The sequence below is a fragment of the Hylobates moloch genome, unplaced genomic scaffold (assembly GCF_009828535.3).
Source record: "Hylobates moloch isolate HMO894 unplaced genomic scaffold, HMol_V3 SCAFFOLD_1, whole genome shotgun sequence".
Lineage (NCBI taxonomy): Eukaryota > Metazoa > Chordata > Mammalia > Primates > Hylobatidae > Hylobates > Hylobates moloch.
Genome location: NW_026652276.1, coordinates 231,546,156 through 231,567,930, shown reverse-complemented (window position 1 = coordinate 231,567,930; position 21,775 = coordinate 231,546,156). Strand labels below are relative to the sequence as shown.

General features: G+C 48.9%; 2 protein-coding genes across 3 annotated transcripts; both read left to right on the top strand.

The window, feature by feature from the left end:
- The first annotated feature begins 1,221 nt into the window (after positions 1-1,221).
- On the top strand, positions 1,222-17,306 carry ABCF2 (ATP binding cassette subfamily F member 2). 2 transcript variants are annotated; one of them, XM_032762234.2, is made up of 15 exons: positions 1,222-1,311; positions 1,974-2,169; positions 3,512-3,724; positions 4,395-4,577; positions 4,660-4,831; positions 5,885-5,980; positions 6,821-6,923; positions 9,322-9,417; positions 9,608-9,727; positions 9,815-9,904; positions 10,274-10,384; positions 12,760-12,822; positions 13,057-13,185; positions 13,719-13,922; positions 14,600-17,306. In XM_032762234.2, the coding sequence occupies exons 2-15, from the start codon at positions 2,016-2,018 to the stop codon at positions 14,735-14,737; spliced, it is 1,872 nt and encodes a 623-aa protein (XP_032618125.1). In that variant the 5' UTR covers positions 1,222-1,311; positions 1,974-2,015; the 3' UTR covers positions 14,738-17,306. The 2 variants fall into 2 exon arrangements, with proteins under 2 accessions (XP_032618125.1, XP_058284092.1); XM_058428109.1 differs by lacking the exon at positions 1,222-1,311 and adding an exon at positions 1,483-1,617 and having other exon boundaries at positions 14,600-14,878.
- Positions 17,307-18,292: 986 nt separating this feature from the next.
- On the top strand, positions 18,293-20,916 carry LOC116814546 (histone H2B type 2-K1). Its single transcript, XM_032762236.2, has 2 exons — positions 18,293-18,593; positions 20,646-20,916. The coding sequence occupies exons 1-2, from the start codon at positions 18,309-18,311 to the stop codon at positions 20,880-20,882; spliced, it is 522 nt and encodes a 173-aa protein (XP_032618127.1). The 5' UTR covers positions 18,293-18,308; the 3' UTR covers positions 20,883-20,916.
- Positions 20,917-21,775: the final 859 nt, after the last annotated feature.

The following is a 21,775-nucleotide window of genomic DNA, read 5'->3' as shown; positions in this document are numbered from 1 at the left end:
GGAGTGACTTTGCACCATTGCAACTCCAGCACATACATCTGAGCCTGACAGACAGTAGGCACTTCGTTGGTGGAGGATATTCTAGGAAAATGTATGTTCAAAGGCATGCAGGTGTAAAATAGCATGGTTAATCTCCGAACTATTTAAGTAGGTAAGTTCTACTGAAGTATAAGTTTGAGAAGAGAAACTAGTTCTCATTGTTTGAGTCACGGACTGTGGGCGAAAAGGTGCCACATTTGGAGAATATGCTCACAAGGAGCAATAGCTTCCTTTGCTTCCCCAAACGTCACTGATGGTGAGGCTCCTGCTGCACAGGAGCCTGGAGAAGTAACAAAGATCACAAAGTCCGCCTTGTACTTGAGGCTAAATATTTGGAGTTTACAATGTAGGTAATGTGAAGTCCGTGAGAGATTGTATTTATTTTTAAACCATCCAGCCCATAATGTCATGTGAGAGATTTTAAACAGCGAGACTCAAAGGGAAAGTAACGGGCCCGGTAGCATGGCTAACTAATAATAAAACAAATCTCGGCCAAGGGGCCTTTCTATCTCAGGGCTCTTTCCACCACACTTGCACGGCTTCGGTGGAAACCTAACAATTCTGGAGTGGGTAGACTAAGCGGCCGAGGTTCCAAAAAAACGTCTGACACCTTCTAAAAGTATAACAATGAACCAGCCTCTAAAATTACGGTTTTATGAAACCAAGGCACTTTCTTTCGTGAAGGAATTCCGTTGGCAACACCTTCGCAGTGATGCCCCGCTTTCTGGAACCCCTGCCCAGGGCCCCCTTCATTTTAGTCCTTCTCCCCTCACTCTCCCACCTCTTCTCTCCCATTGTTTCGACCTACTCCCGCTGAGGCAAGCTGGGAAGTGTAGTTGCACGCCCTGCTGCCTGAGTCGGTTAGGTAGCTCTAAAAACTCGTAACTCCACAACAGCTCAATCGATTTTCGAGAGGTGGGGTAAAGCCTGGAAGGCTCAGCCGGTTTATCCGACGAGCAATCTGGGATTTGCAGTTTCCAGCGCCCGAAGTGGGCCCGCTAGCAGAGAGCTCTTGGACTCTAATCCCGCCCCCTCCCCGAGCCTCGCGCATCCTGATGGCGTCACGCGGCCCCGCGAGGTCTCTGGGATACATGGTAGTCCTCAAGGCGGGTCTCACTCTTTGCCGCTGCAACTTGAGGACTACACTTCCCAGGAGGCAGCGCGGCGGCGCGCCGGGAACCACCCGAGGCCGTGATTGGCTGGTGAGCCGGCCGCACGCGGAGGAGCCTAAGGAGCAGCTCTGTTGCGACAGAGGCCGAGCAGCGAGGCCCGGTGAGTTAGGGGAAGGGGCGCTGTAGGGAGAGGGTGCCCGCCGGTGAAGGGGAAAGGGAATTAGAAGAGGAAGCAGGGACGGGGTTTGGATGGAGGGCTCTGCGAGGGGGAAGATAGGGCTAAGGGAGAGAAGCTGACGGGCAGGGTGGGGGAGGACCTGGGGGTGACGAGCGTGGAGACTCGGAGGGGACTCACGCGGGCGAGGACGAGTGCGTCTCGGCAAGAGGCTGGGCTCGACGGCCGGGTGATGTGGAGAGGGACGACCGAGAAGAGGCCCGAGACGGACGGGAGGAGGAATCCCGGAAAGTGAGGCGGCTAGCTGAGTGCGGAGCGCCAAGTTGTAGGGAACCCGGAGACGGGGACCTCCGCTGAGGGGCAAAACCTGGTCCCCAGCCGGAGGCCCTGAAAGAAGGAGCGTTTCCAAAGTGAGGCAGTCCGTGGGGGACTGGTGCCTGTGGGAAGAGATGTTAAGATTAGAAGAGCCGCTGAGAATCGGCATTGGTTTGAGAGACCCTGACCAAGTTGGGACAGACGAGGCAGGGGCAGATCAGGGCATCAGAGGCTTGATATTGATAGGAAGATTCCTGAGAGGGATGGAGCAGGGCCCAGGCATTCTTACTAGTAAGTTTAGAGTTTGGGGGTATCTGTTTGCCTTCCTTCAGGCTCCCTGAAACAACAGTAACCTACCCCTGTGGGTCATCATCATGCCCTCCGACCTGGCCAAGAAGAAGGCAGCCAAAAAGAAGGAGGCTGCCAAAGCTCGACAGCGGCCCAGAAAAGGACATGAAGAAAATGGAGATGTTGTCACAGAACCACAGGTGGCAGAGAAGAATGAGGCCAATGGCAGAGAGACCACAGGTGAATTGAGGGAGGGGTGAGTTGGGGATGGTTGCTAAGACTTAATGCATGCCCCAGCCAGAGTTGGAATCTTGATGCTGGGGGCAGTGGAGAATGTATCTGGTGTCATGCAACTTTTCATGATGAATCAAATCAATAGAGTTGGAATTTGTGCCACCCTGTCATTGAGCAAGGAAGCCGAAGACGCGGTTCTCACATACTCAGTGGCAAGCGGATGTGAGAGTTGCTGAGCTGCCTTGCTGCTCTATTAGACTGTGAGGAGGGGGTCAGTTCCCTGCCCCTTTCTCAGTTTCCATTTCTAAGCATGGTGGCCAATGTGCCAGGTTCTTTGCTACATTATACAATAAGCTTGTTCTCTCGCAGGGGTAGTGGCTCTACCTACAAAAGAGTAACTTATGAGTTGTTTTACGGGGTTTTTCCTGGGAGAGAGCTCCCTTTCTGTTATTTATATTTTGGGAAATATTTATTATTTCTCAAGTGCTAAACATGGTGCTACACACTGAGGCACTACAGTCTTCCCTCCAAAAACTTACCGTCTAGACTGGGAAACATGGCAATATGCGGTAAAGACTATTCCAGGCCCTTGGCAGTCCAATCCCAGCCCTCTTCCCTGCTCCCTGAAAACTCCCTAAACAGCCTTCTGCTCCATCCAGACTATTTATTATCTCTTGGATAGTCACCACATCTCTGTCCTTTCACACACTGAATTATATAATACCGTCATGTTTTTGCTAGCTACATTTGACATTTCTGTCAAGGCCTAGCTCAAGATAGTGAAGCTTCTCTCAGTCAAACCTGACCACATTCCTTTTGCTGTCTTTTAGTGTTACTTACCTTTTTATGTTGTATCTCCTGTTTCTTTGTCTAAGTTGTTTCATCTTCGAGTGCAAGGACCCTGTCTTGGGTTTTTTTTTTTATGACTTGCTTCTCAGGTAGACACTAAGTAAATGTTTGAAGAGGAAAGGAGAATTAGTCGTGCAGATCGTAACAGACAGGCATTCAGCAAACGGGGAGTTAGAAAGTGATCAGAAGGAGCAATAAAGCCAGGCTGTGGGGAAGTTTGATTCCTGGCCACAGTAGTGGATGACAGAAGTTATGAATGATGGGAGTAAGTAAACAGATATGAGAGGACAGAACAAGGGCAAGGGAGGTTACAGTTAAAAGGGTGGGTGTCCAAGCAATCAGGGTGTCGGGGCAGCTCTGTGTCATTGTGTACTCTGTAAAGCTTGGGGAACATCTGAGTGCTCAGCAGGATTGGAGCCCGGTCCTTCAGGATGTTCACCTTTGTGGAGAGCCGAGTCTGTCTCACAGCCATCTTCTCAAACTGCTTTTCTATCTCCAGAAGTAGATTTGCTGACCAAGGAGCTAGAGGACTTTGAGATGAAGAAAGCTGCTGCTCGAGCTGTCACTGGCGTCCTGGCCTCTCATCCCAACAGTACTGATGTTCACATTATCAACCTCTCACTCACCTTTCATGGTCAAGAGCTGCTCAGTGACACCAAACTGGAATTAAACTCAGGCCGTCGTTATGGTCTCATTGGTTTAAATGGAATTGGTGAGGCCCTTGGAAGGGGAGGTGGGAGGTATCTCTCCTTAGCTCATCTGTCACTCACAAGTATTTATTTAGCATCAACTGTGTTCAGAGCAAAGCATTTAGAATATGGGTGGGAGACCAGATTATGTCCAGGGGAAAGGAACTAGCAACGCAGAGCAGTATGTGTTATATACAGGTTGAGTATCCCTTATCTGAAATGTTTGGAACCAGAAGTGTTTCAGATCTTGGAATATTTGCATTATACTTACCGGCTGAGCATCCCTAATCCAAAAACCTGAAATCCTCCAATGAGCGTTTCCTTTAAGCATCATGTGAGTGCTTAAAAGGTTTTGGATTTTGGAGCATTTTGGATTTTCAGATTAGGGTGTGTCCACCCTGTACCACATGAGTAGTTACAGCAGGTGCTGGAGAAGTTGGTCAGGGGCGTGTGAAGCTGTGGTTAAGTGAAAAAAGCTTCAGAGAAGGGGTGGGGCAAGAATTGGAGGAAAGTTAGAAAGGAATCCCAAGAATGGGGGCTGGCAAGATTTGAACAAATGAAGGGAAGAAAGGTCCTCAAAAAAAAAAAAACAAACATGGATGAGGTCCCAGTTTGGCTGGGGTGGAAGAACTAGTGGTGAAGAGGGATAGGGGAAGTTCACTGTACCAAGCGTCTGCTGCTCTCCCCTCTCAGGAAAGTCTATGCTGCTCTCTGCTATTGGGAAGCGTGAAGTGCCCATCCCTGAGCACATCGACATCTACCATCTGACTCGAGAGATGCCCCCTAGTGACAAGACACCCTTGCATTGTGTGATGGAAGTCGACACAGAGCGGGCCATGCTGGAGAAAGAGGCAGAGCGGCTGGCTCATGAGGATGGTAGGGCTCCAGACCGGGGCATAGGGGTGGGCGTCCTCCCAGAAAGGCCCCCAGGAGCCTCATGGCCGTACACTGTCCACAGCGGAGTGTGAGAAGCTCATGGAGCTCTACGAGCGCCTGGAGGAGCTGGATGCTGACAAGGCAGAGATGAGGGCCTCGCGGATCTTACACGGACTGGGTTTCACACCTGCCATGCAGCGCAAGAAGCTAAAAGACTTCAGTGGGGGTTGGAGGATGAGGGTTGCCCTTGCCAGGTGAGTCCCTACCTCCTTCCCTTCCCCCATAACTCCCCCATCTCTACAGAGTTTAGTGTTCACTCCAGTGGAACTGTTTGGAACAGGAGTCAGTGGTAAGTGTCAAATGAGACATGGACATCTGCAGTGTGGAGGGGGTTGTTGTGTATAGGCTAGAGAGAGAGCTTCCTGGCTGAAGTGGTAGAGTGACTCAGGTTTCTGTTGGATTCTTAGCACCCAGCACAGAGTTTAGAGATCCTAGGGGTAGTCCTAGGTAAAACGGTGGAGTAGGTCTGTTTCTGTCCTCTCACCAGGATTCCCTTTCCACCCTTTTTGTGCTGTAGTCCTGCTAATTCCAGCTTTAAAGATAAAATGTTAGACAGCTGTTACGATAGCTGTTGTTCTTATTCTCTTGTGGCCTGGACTCAAAGTGAGTTTCCGTAGACCAGCATTCCCCCAATAATCCCCCCAGAGTCACTAAACAGGTAATTCCTTGCCCCATCATTCTCTGTGAAGGGAATTTATAAGACTTGATATACTGCTCTAGAAAGTTTGTGCCTTAGAACATAAGCACAGTGGTTCCACATATTAGCAAGGATTAGCTGCCTCCGGTTCACCCAAGGAGCTTTTAAAAACACAGATTTCTGGTTTGGGAACCAGAGCTTTAGAGTCTATCCCTTGCTAGACTCTGGCCACCCCACGAGATAGGTCTATCTTCAGACCTTCAGATAGGTCTAATTTGTTTTAGCAGTTTATTTCCTCTGTATTTTTTTGTCTTCTCCAAAGTTGAAGTCTCCAACTTCAGTGTACAAGGCTCATAAACTCATAAAGACTTCTACAGCCTTGCCTCAAACTGTCCTTATATGCTTCTGAGCCCCGTATTCTACTCTTTGACTTGTTTCTCTTGTTTCTGTCCTACTTCTCCTTTTCCCTCTGAGGTATAGAGCCTAAAATTGATTTCAAGACTCAAGCCAGGAGCCTACTCAGAATTGCATGTAGCAGGCAAGTTTGTCCCCTCCTGTGTCACATCCATTGTAATTCTGAGGTGCTTCTGTCTCCTTTACTGTCCTTCAGAGCCCTCTTTATTCGGCCCTTCATGCTGCTCCTGGATGAGCCTACCAACCACCTGGACCTAGATGCTTGCGTGTGGTTGGAAGAAGAACTAAAAACGTAAGAGGGTGGAATGGGGGATGTGAGCGGGCAGGTCCCAAAGGGGGAATCTAGAAAATGGATGCCCAGAAACTGCACTGATGTTAGAGTGGTGAGAAAGGAACTGAAGGAAGGCCAGAGTTCACTTGCTTGGGCAAGCAGTGAGCACCTTTAGGGCTGTTTAGGGCTGGCCTTTTTGTTTGATTGTTTTTCTTTAGTTTGAAATTTATGAGCTTTTTTAAAAAAAAAAAAATCCTTGTTGGTTTTGTCGATATTTCAAATTCAACATCTTAATTAAAGACTTTTTTTTTTCTTAATTGTGTAAAGCTAAAAAGGAGGTCTTCCATCTAAGATCATGATGCAGTGACAAAGGAAAATATAGCCAATATGGTCATGGTCCTACAGCTAAAGAACTGAATAAGCTGGAATATTGTACCAATTTTAAAAGAAGGCTTTAGTGGTACAGTGACTTAGTACCTTCTTTCAAAAAGTAAAGCATTTTGTTTTTTATTGTGTCTGTACCAATTCTTCCCACCCACAGTTTTGGATACATTCGTGGGTGTATTTGTGTACATACACGTTTCTGTTTACTATCACTGTTACTACCATCTCCACCCCATTCTGTTGAAACTCAGAACAGAAGATTGAGGAAACTCAAGCTGTCTCGCCACACTGAAAGGCGTCCAAATGCCCTTGCAGTTAGATTGTCCAGTGGTGGCTTAGGTGTTTGCTGACAGCCAGGAATTGGACAGCACATCTAAAAGGTGCTTAGGGATAAGGATGGGCCTGACTTTCCATTCACCTGTTGTCAGCTAGCTCCCATGGTTGAGCTCTTCACTAATTGGTTCTTTGGCTTTGCAGTTTTAAGCGCATCTTGGTCCTCGTCTCCCATTCCCAGGATTTTCTGAATGGTGTCTGTACCAACATCATTCACATGCACAACAAGAAACTGAAGTATTATACGGTGAGTGGGCCTCGGCTTCTTTCTGGTAATCTCTGTGCATACCAATTCTCTGAAATTCTCTTTAAAAAAATAAATAAATAAAAAGGCCAGTGCGGTGTCTCATGCCTATAATCCCAGCATTTTGGGAGGCCGAGGTGGGTGGGTCACTTGAGGTCAGGAGTTCGAGACCAGCCTGGCCAATATGGTGAAACCCTGTCTCTACTAAAAATACAAAAAAATTAGCCAGGTGTGGTGGCAGGTGCCTGTAGTCCCAGCTACTTGGGAAGCTGAGGCAGGAGAATCACTTGAACCCTGGAGGCGGAGGTTGCAGTGAGCTGAGATCACACCACTGCACTCCAGCCTAGGTGACAGAGCAAGACTCCGTCTCAGAGAAAAAAAAAAAAATACCTACCTATTAGCTCCTTTCTACCTATTGCTATAAAAAGATATGGACAAGGAGTCCTACCACCTGTTTTATTTTAATCCCAAAGTCATTGCTTTCAGGCCATAGTTCATGGATTGGCAGCCTCTGCACACATGGTGTATGTTTGCCTTGTGGCAAAGAAGTTGACTTTTCACGGTGACCAGGCAGGCCCTGCCCCCATCTGCCTTGCCTCTTTTTTTCTGGAAACAGAATCTCAATCCGTCACCCAGGCTGGCATGATCTCAGCTCACTGCAACCTCTACTTCCTGAATTCAAGCAATTCTTGTACCTCAGCCTTCTGAGTAGCTGGGACTACAGGCATGCACTACCACGTCTGGCTAGTTTTTGTATTTTTAGTAGAGACGGGATTTTGCCACGTTGGCCAGGCTGGTCTTGAACTCTTGACTTCAGGTGATCTCCCGCCTCGGCCTCCCAAAGTGCTGGGATAACAGGCATGAGCCACCAGGCCTCCCTATGCCTTCTTGAATGCCCTCTTAACTCTGCTTCACTAGAGTCAACACATTTACCCCACCTCCCATGACCACAGGAGAATGGGGGTCAGATCTCAATAGCCCACTGTTGTGCCTTGCCTTTTCATTTTCTATTTCAAAAAGCATATAAGAAATTAACAATTGATGTCCTCTTCATTCATAGTCATAGGAGTATTAGTTTTTAATATAGCCTTCCAGAAACTTCATGTATACTTGCACACATTTGTAGAAAATGTCATATATACATAATCTTTTTCTTCTTATACAATTGCAGCTCTTTTTTTTTTTGAGATGGAGTCTTGCTCCGTCACCAGGCTGGAATGCAGTGGCGCGATCTGGGCTCATTGCAACCTCCGCCTCCCAGGTTCAAGGGACTCTCCTGCCTCGGCTTCCTGAGTAGCTGAGACTACAGGCACGTGCCACCACGCCCAGCTAATTTTTGTATTTTTAGTAGAGATGGGGTTTCACCATATTGGCCAGGATGGTCTCCCTCTCTTGACCTCGTGATCAGCCTGCCTTGGCCTCCCAAAGTGCTGGGATTATACCGCACCTGGCCTCTTTTTTCGTGAGATGGGGTCTGTCTCTGTCACCCAGGCTGGAGTCCAGTGGCGTGATATTGGCTCACTGCAACTTCTGCCTCCCAGGTTCAAGTGATCCTCCCACCTCAGCCTCCCAAGTAGCTGAGACCACAGGCACATGCCACCATACCTGGCTAATTTTTATATTTTTAGTAGAGACGGGGTTTCACCATGTTGGCTAGGCTGCTCTCAAACTCCTGGCCTCAGGTGATCCATCCACCTCAGCCTCCCAAAGTGCTGGGATTACAGGTGTGAGCCAGTGCACCTGGCCACAGTTACAATTTTAATAATCATTCTGTAGGTTGCTTTTTTAAATTTAGTATATTTTGGACTGCTTTCCATGTGAATATATATAAATCAACCACAATCTTTTCAGTGACTGCACAGTATTTCGTTATGTGTTTATCCTGTAACTTGTTAGGCCCTTTCTGATGGATATTTAGCTTGAGTCCAGTTTTTGTTTGCAGATAGAAACTATGGTAGTTCACTTATGCAGGGTTTGTCAGCTTCTAAATCTGAATGGTCTGTTTTCCCCTCTGGAGACAGCTCTTGTAGTCTTTTGTGGGGCTTCAGCCTCTAGGGTCCGGGGGAGGAATAGGAGGTGGTATTGGAAGGCTCTGAGCCTCGTGACATCTGTATGACCATGATTTTCAGGACTATTCCCAGTGCCACAGCTGTCTTTCTAGCTAACCTAAGGATTTGCGCTGGAGCCTGGCCCTGGCTGGGCTGAGCGAGGGGCATAGAATTGAAAAGACTGATTTGAGGTTAGGATATGCTTCTGTAATGCACTTCCTCTCTTCTTACTGCACAACCTTAGAGCCAGGGCCAAATCAGTGCCATCCCTCATCCCCCTAAACTCTGAGTGAGAATCCAGGATTGAAACCCAGGTTAAAGCTGCCCGTCTTACCTGGCACATTTCCATGCAGGGTAATTATGATCAGTATGTGAAGACGCGGCTAGAGCTGGAGGAGAACCAGATGAAGAGGTTTCACTGGGAGCAAGATCAGATTGCACACATGAAGGTAGGGAGACTGCAGAGTCAGGCTCATGGCCTCCTGTCTGAAACAAGCAGGGGGCTTGCACGAGGGCATTTCGAGAAGTGGGAGTGATGGAGGAGGTCGGGAAGAAGTTACGATCACCATTTTTACCCTGGATTGAAGATGAATTGTTGAGCGCCTGCATGTACTCCAAGCTCCCTTTGGTCTCTTTTAGAACTACATTGCGAGGTTTGGTCATGGCAGTGCCAAGCTGGCCCGGCAGGCCCAGAGCAAGGAGAAGACCCTACAGAAAATGATGGCATCAGGACTGACAGAGAGGGTCGTGAGCGATAAGGTGAGGTGTGATTGGGTGGGGTTGGGTGGCCTAAGGTGAGGTGGATAAGAAAGGAGCCACTTGATAAATGCCCTCTTTTCTTCCTAGACACTGTCATTTTATTTCCCACCATGTGGCAAGATCCCTCCTCCTGTCATTATGGTGCAAAATGTGAGCTTCAAGTATACAAAAGATGGGGTAAGTTCAGGACAGGGCATGGGTGGCTGGGGTGTATCTTAGGGTGAGTGGCAGCTCTTGGGAGTCGCTCCTGTTCTATGCTGACCACACCTGCTAGCCCACGTGCTCTGGGGGATTTTCAGGTATGGCAGTTGGGGCGCCTCATCCAAGGCTGCTCGCAGGCCCTTCTTCGTGTATATGGAAAGAAGACTACTCAGCTGGGTTGGTGGGCAGAGGCAGTGGGCGAGGCGGGGTCTGCTATGAGTGCTTCCTCCCGCTACTCTCCCTTCCTCCTCTCTTCGTGACTGGGGATTCAGCGGGCTTGGTGTGCTGGTCAGAGCAGATCCGTATTCTAGCCTTGTGTCCATATCTCTCTCATCCCCACCTCAGCCTTGCATCTACAATAATCTAGAATTTGGAATTGACCTTGACACACGAGTGGCTCTGGTAGGGCCCAATGGAGCAGGGAAGTCAACTCTTCTGAAGCTGCTAACTGGAGAGGTACGGTGCCAAGGTGGGCGTGGATCCCTCTAAGATTAGGCCTTGCGATGGCTAAGGAAGAGGGGAGTGATGCAGAGACTACTACTTTGGGAGGGCCTGAGTACCCTGGTGGTGAGTGAGCCATCTGGAGGTGTGGAGCAGCAGACAGGAGAGGGGGAGTGTCTGGTTGGACAGTGCTGAGGCTGGGGGCTGTTTTCCTGGGACAGGGATAGGTAGGGAAGAGTCTTTTAGAGTGTGTGTGTGAATACATGTATGTGTTTGAGCACGTTTCTATTTTCTTTTTTTTTTTTTTTTTTTTTTTTTTGAGGCGGAGTCTCGCTCTGTTGCCCAGGCTGGAGTGCAATGGTGTGAGCTCGCTACAACCTTCATCGCCCAAGTTCAAGCAATTCTCCTGCCTCAGCCTCCCAAGTAGCTGGGATTACAGGCCCGCGCCACAGCTAATTTTTTTGTATTTTAGTAGAGATGGGGTTTCACCATGTTCATTAGGCTGGTCTTGAACTCCTGACCTCATGATCTGCCCATCTCGGCCTCCCAAAATGCTGGCGTGAGCGACTGCACCTGGCCCATGTTTCTATTTTCAATCAGAGCATTTAGAATATAGGAACATCCGTGCATTTAGGGATGCTGCAGTTTCCCAAGTAATGTCATTTCATTAATACTGATGAAAAATAGAAATGATTCCCAGCTGGGGCCACTGTCTTTGTGGAGTTTGCACTTTCCCTTTAACGTCTACATGGGTTTTCTCTGGTACTTCAGTTTCTTCCCACATTCCAAAGCTGCACCTGTCAGGTTACTTGGCACATCTCAGTGGTTCCAGTCTGAATGAGTGTGGGTGTGTGTGAGTGCATCCTATAATGGAATGGTGTCCTCATCAGGGCTGGTTCTTGCCTTGTTCCCCCGGTTGTGGGATGATGGGCTTCGGCTGCCCATGATCCTAAACTTGAATAAGCAGGTTGGAAAATGATAGAATGAATGAATATAAAATATTGTAAAAGAAAAATTCATAAAGTTTATGATAATCATACAAATGCAGTCAGCAAACCAGCCACATTCGTGATTTTTTTTTTTTTTTTTTTTTTTTTTTGAGACGGAGTCTCGCTGTGTCCCCCAGGTTGGAGTGCAGTGGCGCGATCTCAGCTCACTGCAAGCTCCGCCTCCTGGGTTCACGCCATTCTCCTGCCTCAGCCTCCCGAGTAGCTGGGACTACAGGCGCCCGCCAACACGCCCAGCTAATTTTTTGTATTTTTTAGTAGAAACGGGGTTTCACCGTGTTAGCCAAGATGGTCTCGATCTCCTGACCTCCTGATCCGCCCGTCTCGGCCTCCCAAAGTGCTGGGATTATAGGCGTGAGCCACCGCGCCCGGCCTCATGATTATTTTTGAATTGTGTGGTGGTAGGGGGTGCTCCTTACAGTTTTCCCTTTGCAAACATTTATTCCTTGGTTTAACCCACCACTCTTACAATTGCCATCACTCACTGATTCACCAAAAATTGAGTAAATATCTTACCTTGTTTTTATTAATCTTTCTTAAGTGTATGTATAGCTCACATGTATTTTAATGTTGAATATTAGAAGTGACTGGGTTTTTTGGCCAGGTGCCGTGGCTCACACCTGTAATTCCAGTGCTTTGGGAGGCTAAGGCAGGCAGATCACTTGAGATCAGGAGTTTGAGACCAGCCTGGCCACATAGTGAAACCCTGTCTCTACTAAAAATGCAAAAAAATTAGCCAGGTGTGGTGGCGGGTGTCTGTAATCCCAGCTACTCCAGAATCTCTTGAGCCTGGGATGGAGAGGTTGCAGTTAGTCGAGATCTCGCCACTGCACTCCAGCCTGGGCGACAGAGCGAGACTCCCTCTTAAAGAAAAGAATCTTGGATCTTTATTTAGAAGTTTGGTGATCTTTTTTTGTGACCAAAAATGCTGCAGGAACCTAATTCTTGTTTATATCAGTTAGCTTGTGGCAAAATTAGTTTTGTTATATGTTGTTTCACTTAAAGTGAAACTTTAAAATAGGTTGTTTCTAAGAACCTATTGATGACAGTGAAAATTTTGAGGACTTAACTGTTTTTGATTTTAGAAAATGTATGTTGCACCTACATCCAAGTTCTTTGTTATACAGCATAGTGCATTCTGCAGCAGACATTTCATAACTACTTAAATTGTATCTTTGCCTCTTGAGAACATCTGCTTCAGTACATCTTCCTAAATATTTTTAGAGTGGCCAGAATAGCAGTGTGTGAGTTGGTGATGTATTCTTTTTAGAAAGTTGAGTCTTGTTCAGTGTGAACATGTGTTTGTTTGCCTGCTCTGCCTGTGTCTGTTTCTAACTGGGCTTCCTTTGTTTCATGCTTACGTTTCTACTTTTTTCTTCCTAGCTACTACCCACAGATGGCATGATCCGAAAACACTCTCATGTCAAGATAGGGCGTTACCATCAGGTACAGGCCTGGGGTTGGGATCCGGGGAATTGCCCAGGGTATAGGAAGGGGCTGTATCTGGCCGAGTTCCAGCCAGCCGCCCCCACCCCCTGGCAGGAATTCTAACCTAGGTGGCTCCTACCTGCTTCTTGAACCCAGAACAGGTGCTTGGGATAGACATAGGAAGTTACCTAGTAGGGTTCATTTTGAAGCGGGATGCCAGTCACACCCGGGTGGCTTCCATTTTTCCTGTAGCATTTACAAGAGCAGCTGGACTTAGATCTCTCGCCTTTGGAGTACATGATGAAGTGCTACCCAGAGATCAAGGAGAAGGAAGAAATGAGGAAGATCATTGGGCGATACGGTCTCACTGGGAAACAACAGGTCAGTAAAGGAGGGTGTGGTGGGGATGCCAGACAGCTGGGAGACTGTGGCTGGGTGGGTCAGGGGATACTGTCCTGGCAGCCTAGGTTTGGAAGCTATCCAAACCAGAGTCTCCTCCATTTGATTCCCCTAAGAACCTACTACATTTTCTTTACTCTAGGTTGTTATGTAATGGAGCATTTTGAGGGTGCAAGGATAGTGTGCCAGTCTCTGACATGCCCTTGTGCCATAGTGCTTGAGGGCAAAGGAACTTGTAATCTAGAAAACAAATTTCTGGATTCAGATCTGGAAGGATCCAATTCATTAAGATTTAATTGCCAAGAGAGTGAGAGGTATGGGCTTAGTAATGGCAAGAGCTTCAGGTTTCCAGATGAGTCTCTTTCAGGCCTCAAGAGACTAGTGGGTCTCTCTGAGCCTCACTTTTTATAAAATGGCGATGCTAATGAAGGAGTCAGGGAGAAATGAGGGAGAGATGAGCTGTGCTGTTTGGCGGGGATAATGCCAAGTTATATGTAGATTATGGTTCTACTCAGGTGAGCCCAATCCGGAACTTGTCAGACGGGCAGAAGTGCCGAGTGTGTCTGGCCTGGCTGGCCTGGCAGAACCCCCACATGCTCTTCCTGGACGAACCCACCAATCACCTGGATATCGAGACCATCGACGCCCTGGCAGATGCCATCAATGAGTTTGAGGGTGGTATGATGCTGGTCAGCCATGACTTCAGACTCATTCAGCAGGTGAGGCCCTGGCCAGGGGGTGGGGCACAGCGGAGAGCTTCTAGGAGGTTGGGTAGGGTAGTCATGGCATGTGGAGGGTGCATAATACCCGCCTACTGAAAGAAGGGGCTCAGAGTGTAGACATAGGTGGTGAGGACCAGTTCTTATGCCTCTTTGGGGCTGCTTAGAAAGCCTTAACTGAAACACTTCAGTAGCTATCTGGAGATGTCAACCAACTTAGCATTTTGGGCCCAAATGGGAAAGAGAGTTGGGTAGAAAACAGGGTGTTTTTATTACCGTCCCAAGATTCTTCAGTCCAAAAGTAGTATTCTAAGGAGGATTTTGATTAGACAGCTACCACAGTCATTTGAGAAAAAGTTGTTGCTCATTCCTCTGAAGCTCTGGAGAAGATGGGAGGTGGAGAAAAGAAGGCTGAGAGTGAAGCCTCTGAATAGATCTAGGCCCTGCCAGGGAGCTGACAATAGGAGTAACACAGCAGTTCCTGGCTTGGAAAGCTCCAAACCTGATTATTGTACCCTTGGGTTAGAACATCCCAAATACCTTAGAAGTAGTGAGACAGTGAGTTGGATATGGGTTTGGGGGCGGAGTTTTCTTCCTAGACGCCGCTCAGGACAGTCTGCTGGGCAGAGGCAGGGACAGTGACTACCCCAGGATTAAGTCTAGGTTTTGCTTTCTAGGTTGCACAGGAAATTTGGGTCTGTGAGAAGCAGACAATCACCAAGTGGCCTGGAGACATCCTGGCTTACAAGGAGCACCTCAAGTCCAAGCTGGTGGATGAGGAGCCCCAGCTCACCAAGAGGACCCACAACGTGTGAGCCCTCTACCTGGGCTCGGGTCAGGAGCTCCATCTGGGAACTAACAGCTGCTAACCTGACCAGCCGCTCAGGACAGGACCCTGGGGCTACACTCCTGCATTGCTGCAATACTGCTCCCCCAGCCTCTCCCCTGCCCCTCAACCTGCCTTAGCTGCACTCTCTTATCTACAGCTGGACAGTACCTGTCTGTTTTCCTGTCCTCCTTCCAGTTACATCTGTCCGTGTCTGGACTCAGCTGGCCGTTCCCTCCAGCCCCTTGCTGGTTATCTTACTCTGAGTGTGATGCAGTCAGAAGCACCTGCGGGTTAGCCCAAGGGCCCCAGCCCTGGATTTGGCCTGCGGAGGAGCTTAGGATCCTCGTTTTCTGGGTTTTGGTGATGTTGGAGGAGTACCCCCCAGCCCACCGCCCCGATTCCTTTTTGCTTCTGGTTTGGAGCTCTGGACCAGGACCTTCGTCCTGGTCCGTTTTTAAATAATTATTTAACAGTGTAACTTTTAGACCTGCGTGACATCTACAAAGCGCCCAATAAAGAAAGAGGAAGCCACGGTCCCTACCTTCCTTTTCGGGTCCCTGGAGCCTTCTCCTCCCTTCAGTGCCAACATGCACTGCCCTCAGCAGGAGCTGGATCCAGCATCAGTGTCTGGATGGAAACTGAAGACTAGTCCATAGGAGCTGGAAGAACTTTCTCCTTTTATTGCTGATGTGAAATTGTACCTTTTCTCAGGCCTGTGATTCACAGACTTTAACATGAATCAGAATCACCTGGAGGGCTCATGCGATCAGATTGCTAGATCTCGCCTCAGGGTTTCTGGTTCAATAGGTTTTGGGAGAGACCAAGAACTTTAACATTTCAAGCAAGTTTCCAGGTGATGCTGTTGTTGCTGGTCTAGAGACTATTTTGAGAACCACTGTCCAGGAGCGTGGTTTTCTGATTGTGATCTGAGGTTCTGCTCCAACTGCAGAGCAGTTGGGCTGCTTGTTAAAAATACCGGCCAGGTGCGGTGGCTCACACCTGTAATCCCAGCGCTTTAGGAGGCCGATGCACGTGGATCACTTGAGCTCAGGAGTTCAAGACCAGCCTGGGAAACATGGCGAAACCCGTCTTTACGCGCCTGGAATCCCACCTGCCCAGGTGGCTAGGGTGGATGGATCGCTTGAGCCCAGGAGGTGGAGGTTGCAGTGAGCTGAGATTGCACCACTGCATTCCAGGCTGGGTGACAGAGCAAAACCCTGTCTCAAAAAAATGCAGACTGGCCAGGCACAGTGGCTCACACCCGTAATCCCACTGTAAGGTCATCACCTTGGGAGGCCAATGTAGGAGGATCAATTGAGCCCAGAAGTTCAAGACCAGCCTGGGCAAAGTAGGGAGGCCCCATCTCTACAAATAATAAAACGAACAGGGCATGATAGCATGTGCCTCGGTCCCAGCTGCTCTGGAAAGAGGAGGCTCACTTGAGCCCAGGAGGTTGAGGCTGCAGTGAGCAGAGAACGTGCCACTACACTCCAGCCTAGGACAGACCGAGACACTGTCTCAAAAAAATAAAAAAATTCAGATTGCTGAGCATCAGACCTATTGATTAATGGCATTTGGTAGAATGAGAGGTGCAGAGATCAGGAGTTTGCATTTTCACACCAATGTCTGTGAACCTCTCTTCCTATTGGGATACAGGAAATTTTGTATTTTTACCTGTCCACAGCTGTAGTTTTCATCATCACTGTTGAATTCACTTCCAGCCCAGGATTCTGCATACCTTATCTGGGTCTTTTGAACTTGAATAGCATTTCGCCAGTGACCGTCCTTCCTGGTGTGGATTCATCACTCTGCCTCTGAAATCAGCCATCCCTAGGGAAGACACTGCCATGATTTTTCAGTACTCATTATAATACAGCCAGGACTGGCAGGAGCAACTGTCCCAGATGGTGTTTAAACCCCTTAGGAGCTCATGATCTTGTTGGAAAGCCAGTAAGACAGAACCATACAGGACACAAATTAGATGCTAAATTGTGATTTAGATAGGAGACAGAAGTATTCAAAAAGGAGGGAAATTTCTTGTGAGTAGCTGCCCAGAAAGGTGGAATTGGTGTGCTCTCACTTGAAAAATGAGTAGGGTCTTCTCAGATGGCCACAAAGTCCAGGAGCTGCCCTGGGCAACAGGGACAAGAGCCTCCCGTGAGACACTGCAGCTGAGACAGACAGGAGTCCTCTGATCCCAGAGGGTACTGGCTTGACTGCTTTATGCCTTAAGTGGGGCCTGGAGCAAAACGGCCCAGGTCAGTCTGTCCTGAGAGTCCATAGCCTTGGTTCAGGGGAGAATGGCATCTGGAGAGTGGGCTGCTGGGATAATGGGGACAGTGAGGGACACAGCCCCTGATACTTAAGGAAGTGCTGGATATTGCTAAGAATCCAGGTAGTCTCGGGATCTCCAGAGTCTCCATGCTAGGACAGGAGATCTTCAGAACCTGGAGGAATGGAAATAGTCTAGTCAGCTTATTTGTCAAGAAAAATATCAACCTTGGTAATTTAAATAATGCTTTAAAAGTCCACAAAATACATATTTCTAAAATTAGCAGTGCCTTGTTTTGGATTGAGAAATGGCCTGTGAATTCTCTTAAACCTTAGCACGTAGGATGTGACCAGCCATTCAGAGCTGGGTGGAGAGGTAAGTTGATTGAGGGGTTGCTCGCTTTAACACAGCCAGCAGGTGATGCTGGTCTTTGGAACCCTTCCCCCGCCTCTCCATTTGTAACATCCTCTTTCCCCCCAGCGCCTCTACCTTGCACATTGCTCCAGGTTTCTTTAATCACAGCATTCAAGGGCCTGAAATATTTGTTCCCCCATAGTGCTAAGTGAGACAATTGACTTTCTCCATTTTGCAATGGGTTTTCTTCCCTTTACCGCTAATTCCCAAGACACCCACGTCTGCTTTTCTGGTGAGCACCTATTGCTTTTCTGCTTCGCCTCCTCCAGTGGTCGTCCTCCCTGTCAGCCTCTTCACCACGTGGGGAGCTTCTGCTATCTGCATCTAGTCCAGGCTCAGGCGTTTTGCTCATCTTCTGCCTTCAGTCCAAGCCTCATTATACTCCGCTCACACTGATTCCACTCTACCTTTCACACTGTTTCTTTCTCTCATTCTTCCCAATTAAAGGATACATCCTACAAGGATACGGCCTACAATGGGTGTATGAAGGGTATCCTTCATACACCCATTTGTGCCAAGAAGCAGCCTCTAGCTACTCGAGCCCTCCTCACCATGGGTACCACCACTTTTAGCCCCTTCACTGTTCTCTGGTTGTTTGATGTGAACCAGTCTTGTCTCTTCAGCTCCACTGGGGCCCAGTGAGGGAGGGAGCTTGCATTCCAGTCTCCAGCACTCTGAGCTGTGCTGGCACCTGTGTGCTCCGTGATTACAGGCTGGTGGGCTGGAGTTGGCTGAACTTTTAACAAGTGCGTAAATACACTGGGAGGTGGTTGGGTGGGGGAGGGGACCTGGTGAAGGGTTTCTTAATTCAGAGGGATTACTTGTGGGAGAGGAAGGAACAATTAGTCTCTTTTCAAGGTTAGCCCAGAGCATGTTCTGGATTGGGATTGGATCACGCCCCTTACCTCCCACCCCCCCCCCCCACTCTCCCAGGTGCATGTCCCCAGCCACACCTGGTGGGGCAGCTGACTTGATAAAAAGTAGCTCCGAGGGGGTGGGTGGGGGCTGTTCGAGGAGCAGGAGGATGAGCGCTGAGTATGGACAGCGGCAGCAGCCTGGGGGCCATGGGGGTCGCAGTTCTGGGAACAAAAAGTCCAAAAAGCGCTGTCGGCGCAAGGAATCCTACTCCATGTATATCTACAAGGTGCTGAAGCAGGTGAGTGCAGAGCAAGAATGTGTGTGAAGGATGCTCTCACAAAGCGCCTTGAAAGGGCACTGGCTGGAAGCGGGAACCCTGAGGTTAGTGTTGGCACTGGGGCAAGTGGCTCAGGCAGGCTGGGCCCCTCTTGAGGTGGCGGGACCTAATTTCTGAGGTCTCCACCTCTCTCAGGATCTGGGGCACCGGGGATAGGAGACAAAGCGTGCTCCCTGCTACCCTCCAGAAGTTTATGGGAACGATGATGAGATAAGGTGATTAGGTGGGACATAATTATAGGACAAGAGGAGCACACTTTCTGTGCCAGGTTGAAGGTGATCAGGTGCCAAACACATTATGATACAAACTGTGTTGGTGACAGAGAAGAGGAGTGATCGGGGTGAACTGGAGTCTTGGGGAAGGTCTTCTGCACAAGTGGCACTCAGTTCTTTGAGGGGCTTAGGGTTTGTCCATCTTACAGACAAACAGCTTGAGGCCCCTAAGGCTCCATGGGGTTCCTGCATCACATGGCCTGACAGTGGCAGCGTCCCAGTTCCCCTGGCTCTGGGCAAGCCCCTAGCATCCTTCCTGTGTGTCCCTCTCCCCAACGCACTGGGGCTGCAGGTACCCTATAGTCATGCATGAAAAGCAGCTACTCCCAGGACTTGGAACACTGACAATCAGTTTGGAGGATCCAAAGCTGCTGCTCAGCAGGGCCAAGGCCAGGAGGAGGCGGGGTCTCCAACCTGCTTGAAACTCTTACCCCTCTGTTAGAGCAGGCCCCAGAGGTAATGCCTGTCTCCAGTCCAAATCCCATTAGCAGTTTTAGTGAATTGACAACCTGGGTGCCTGGGAATGCTCTTGTGGGGTCGAGGTGGGGGTTGGCTCCAGCACTGATATGGGTTGGCTGAAGAGATGCACCAGAGGACAGACTGGTGCCCTGAAGAAAGTGGGTTAGGAGTGGGTATCACTGAGCCCTGTGTCTTAGCCTGATTTTGAGGGGCAAAAATTGCAACTGATGGGTGGGACGAGGCCTGGACTCGCAGAGGAGAGTGCTGCTGAGGGCCAACCCCTCGACCTCCTGATGTGGGTGAGAGCCCTAAGGAGAACGGGGTGTGCTGACAGCAGAAGGGGTTTGGGCAGAACCAGCCTTGTGCCAGGTGCAGATTTGCTGCTGGCAGTGGAGACCAGAGGTGGCAGGGAGGGCGGGTGGGACAGAGCCTCCTGGTTCTAGTGCTGTCTCCATCTCCGACTCCATGTAGGTTGTGGGACAGTCACTTCTCTCCCACTTCACATCTGACCAGGTCTACATACTCACATTTTAGGACTGCCATCAGTTCCCATTTGCTTCACTAGAGATCACTTAGTTCAAAAGCTTGTGTGACAGAAGAGGAAACTGAGGCCCAGAGGAAAGGGCCGTATTTGAGGTCGTAGTGATTCACAGTACAGCTGCAGAACAGGACTCCGCCCTCCTGGTCCAGGGCTGCAACTGTGTCACATGGACATGCTCACTGATTATGTGCTCCACCAAGTTACATGCACAAACGTTTTGACACCACAGTCCCGCCTCTGGAAATAACCTTCCCTATGCTCACACAAGATTCTAAGATGGGCATTTACCATAGCACCATCTAATAGCAAAAACAACAAAAAGCACCCCAAGCCCAAACCCTGAATGTTCGTGAAAAGAGGAATGGTGATAGGAAGTATGATACATCCATACCATGGAACACTATGCAAATGTATCAATGAAACCAGCAAGATGCATGTATAACTGGTCCCATTTGTTAAATATAGATGCTTGTGTGTGCTAATACAAGGAACTTAATCGTGTTACCTCTTGCAGTTGAAAACTTCTTTTAAAAAACTTGGATATACCATAGCAGTACAAAGAAAACATAAATCCCTATTTCCATGACTGTTGGCCTCTGGGAAGGGACTGGTGAGGAGCCTCCTTGCCTTCTGCCTCTGGCTTCCTAGAGCCCCCAGCTCAGGGCTGAGGCTTGCAGTGTAGGCAAGACCCCCCCTCGCCTGACCCCTTCCATTAACCGAGTGGTGCTGCCCTCTCTCCAGGTGCACCCTGACATCGGCATCTCTGCCAAGGCCATGAGCATCATGAACTCGTTTGTAAACGATGTGTTTGAGCGGCTGGCATGTGAGGCTGCCCGGCTAGCCCAGTACTCGGGCCGGACCACCCTGACATCCCGAGAAGTCCAGACGGCCGTGCGTCTGCTGCTGCCTGGGGAGCTGGCCAAGCATGCTGTGTCCGAGGGCACCAAAGCTGTCACCAAGTACACCAGCTCCAAGTGACCCAGGGTCTGACAAAAATAAAGGGTGAACTGTTTCTGTGCACTGTGGTGATTTGAAAGAAGGGTGTGTGAGGCCAGGGTGTGGTCTGGAGCAAGGGTGTCCTCACTTTGAGGCTACCACAGGTGGAGCAGCACTTCTTCAGATGTCTTAGAAACTGCTTTCTAGGTGTATCCCGTGAGCAACGTGTGATAGCTTTGTAAACATGTGAATGTTGTATTTGGTAGTGAGCTGAAATAGGACCTGGGACTGGACTAGCATCTGGATTTACCACCAGCTGATTCCCTCTTGGGGCCTGAAATTCCTCCTGTGTGGTCCTCTTTCAGGCTGTGGCTTCGTGATGTCATTTCCCACCAACTGTCTTTGCGTTCTATATGACAGGCACTGTTGTGTGAAGGGGCCATGCAGATCTATTCAAGATATAAAAACTGAAGGCCCAGACCAGTTTCTAAATAACCTGCTGAGATCAGTATGATTTTTCAGTTTCCCCTTTATTTCAGAACAAATCAGTGGGGATGTTTTTGAAACTCCTAACATCCCCAATTTTACTTGGAAAAATTTGAAACCCACAGAAAAACTGCAAGAAGCACCCCGGCCATGCCTATGTCCTTACCTGGATTGACTGCTCACCACTTAACCACTTGCTTTTCCTGTCTCATGCAGCCTCTGCTTATCTTGTGGGCACATGACCCATAAATCCTCTTCCAAGCTTGGACAGGATGAAGGGGTGGGATTTAGACAAACCTCCAATCCTTTGTTCCCTTTGTAATTGGACAGACCTGGCTTGTGGTCGCTTTCATCTCCACATATTGAAAAGGCATCGCCTTGCAGTAATAGCTGACATTCAGCGGCAGCTACCTAGGTCACGTGTATTTTCTCATGCCTCGAGCCTCACC

What these genes read in the sequence shown, in the direction of transcription:
- ABCF2 (XM_032762234.2), top strand. Translation starts at nt 2,016, where the DNA reads ATGCCCTCCGACCTGGCCAAGAAGAAGGCAGCCAAAAAGAAGGAGGCT. An exon ending in CATTGGTTTAAATGGAATTG is followed by an intron (nt 3,725 to 4,394) that starts GTGAGGCCCTTG and finishes CTCCCCTCTCAG; the next exon opens with GAAAGTCTATGCTGCTCTCT. An exon ending in ATGAGGGTTGCCCTTGCCAG is followed by an intron (nt 4,832 to 5,884) that starts GTGAGTCCCTAC and finishes ACTGTCCTTCAG; the next exon opens with AGCCCTCTTTATTCGGCCCT.
- LOC116814546 (XM_032762236.2), top strand. Translation starts at nt 18,309, where the DNA reads ATGTTCTGGATTGGGATTGGATCACGCCCCTTACCTCCCACCCCCCCC. An exon ending in TCTACAAGGTGCTGAAGCAG is followed by an intron (nt 18,594 to 20,645) that starts GTGAGTGCAGAG and finishes CCCTCTCTCCAG; the next exon opens with GTGCACCCTGACATCGGCAT.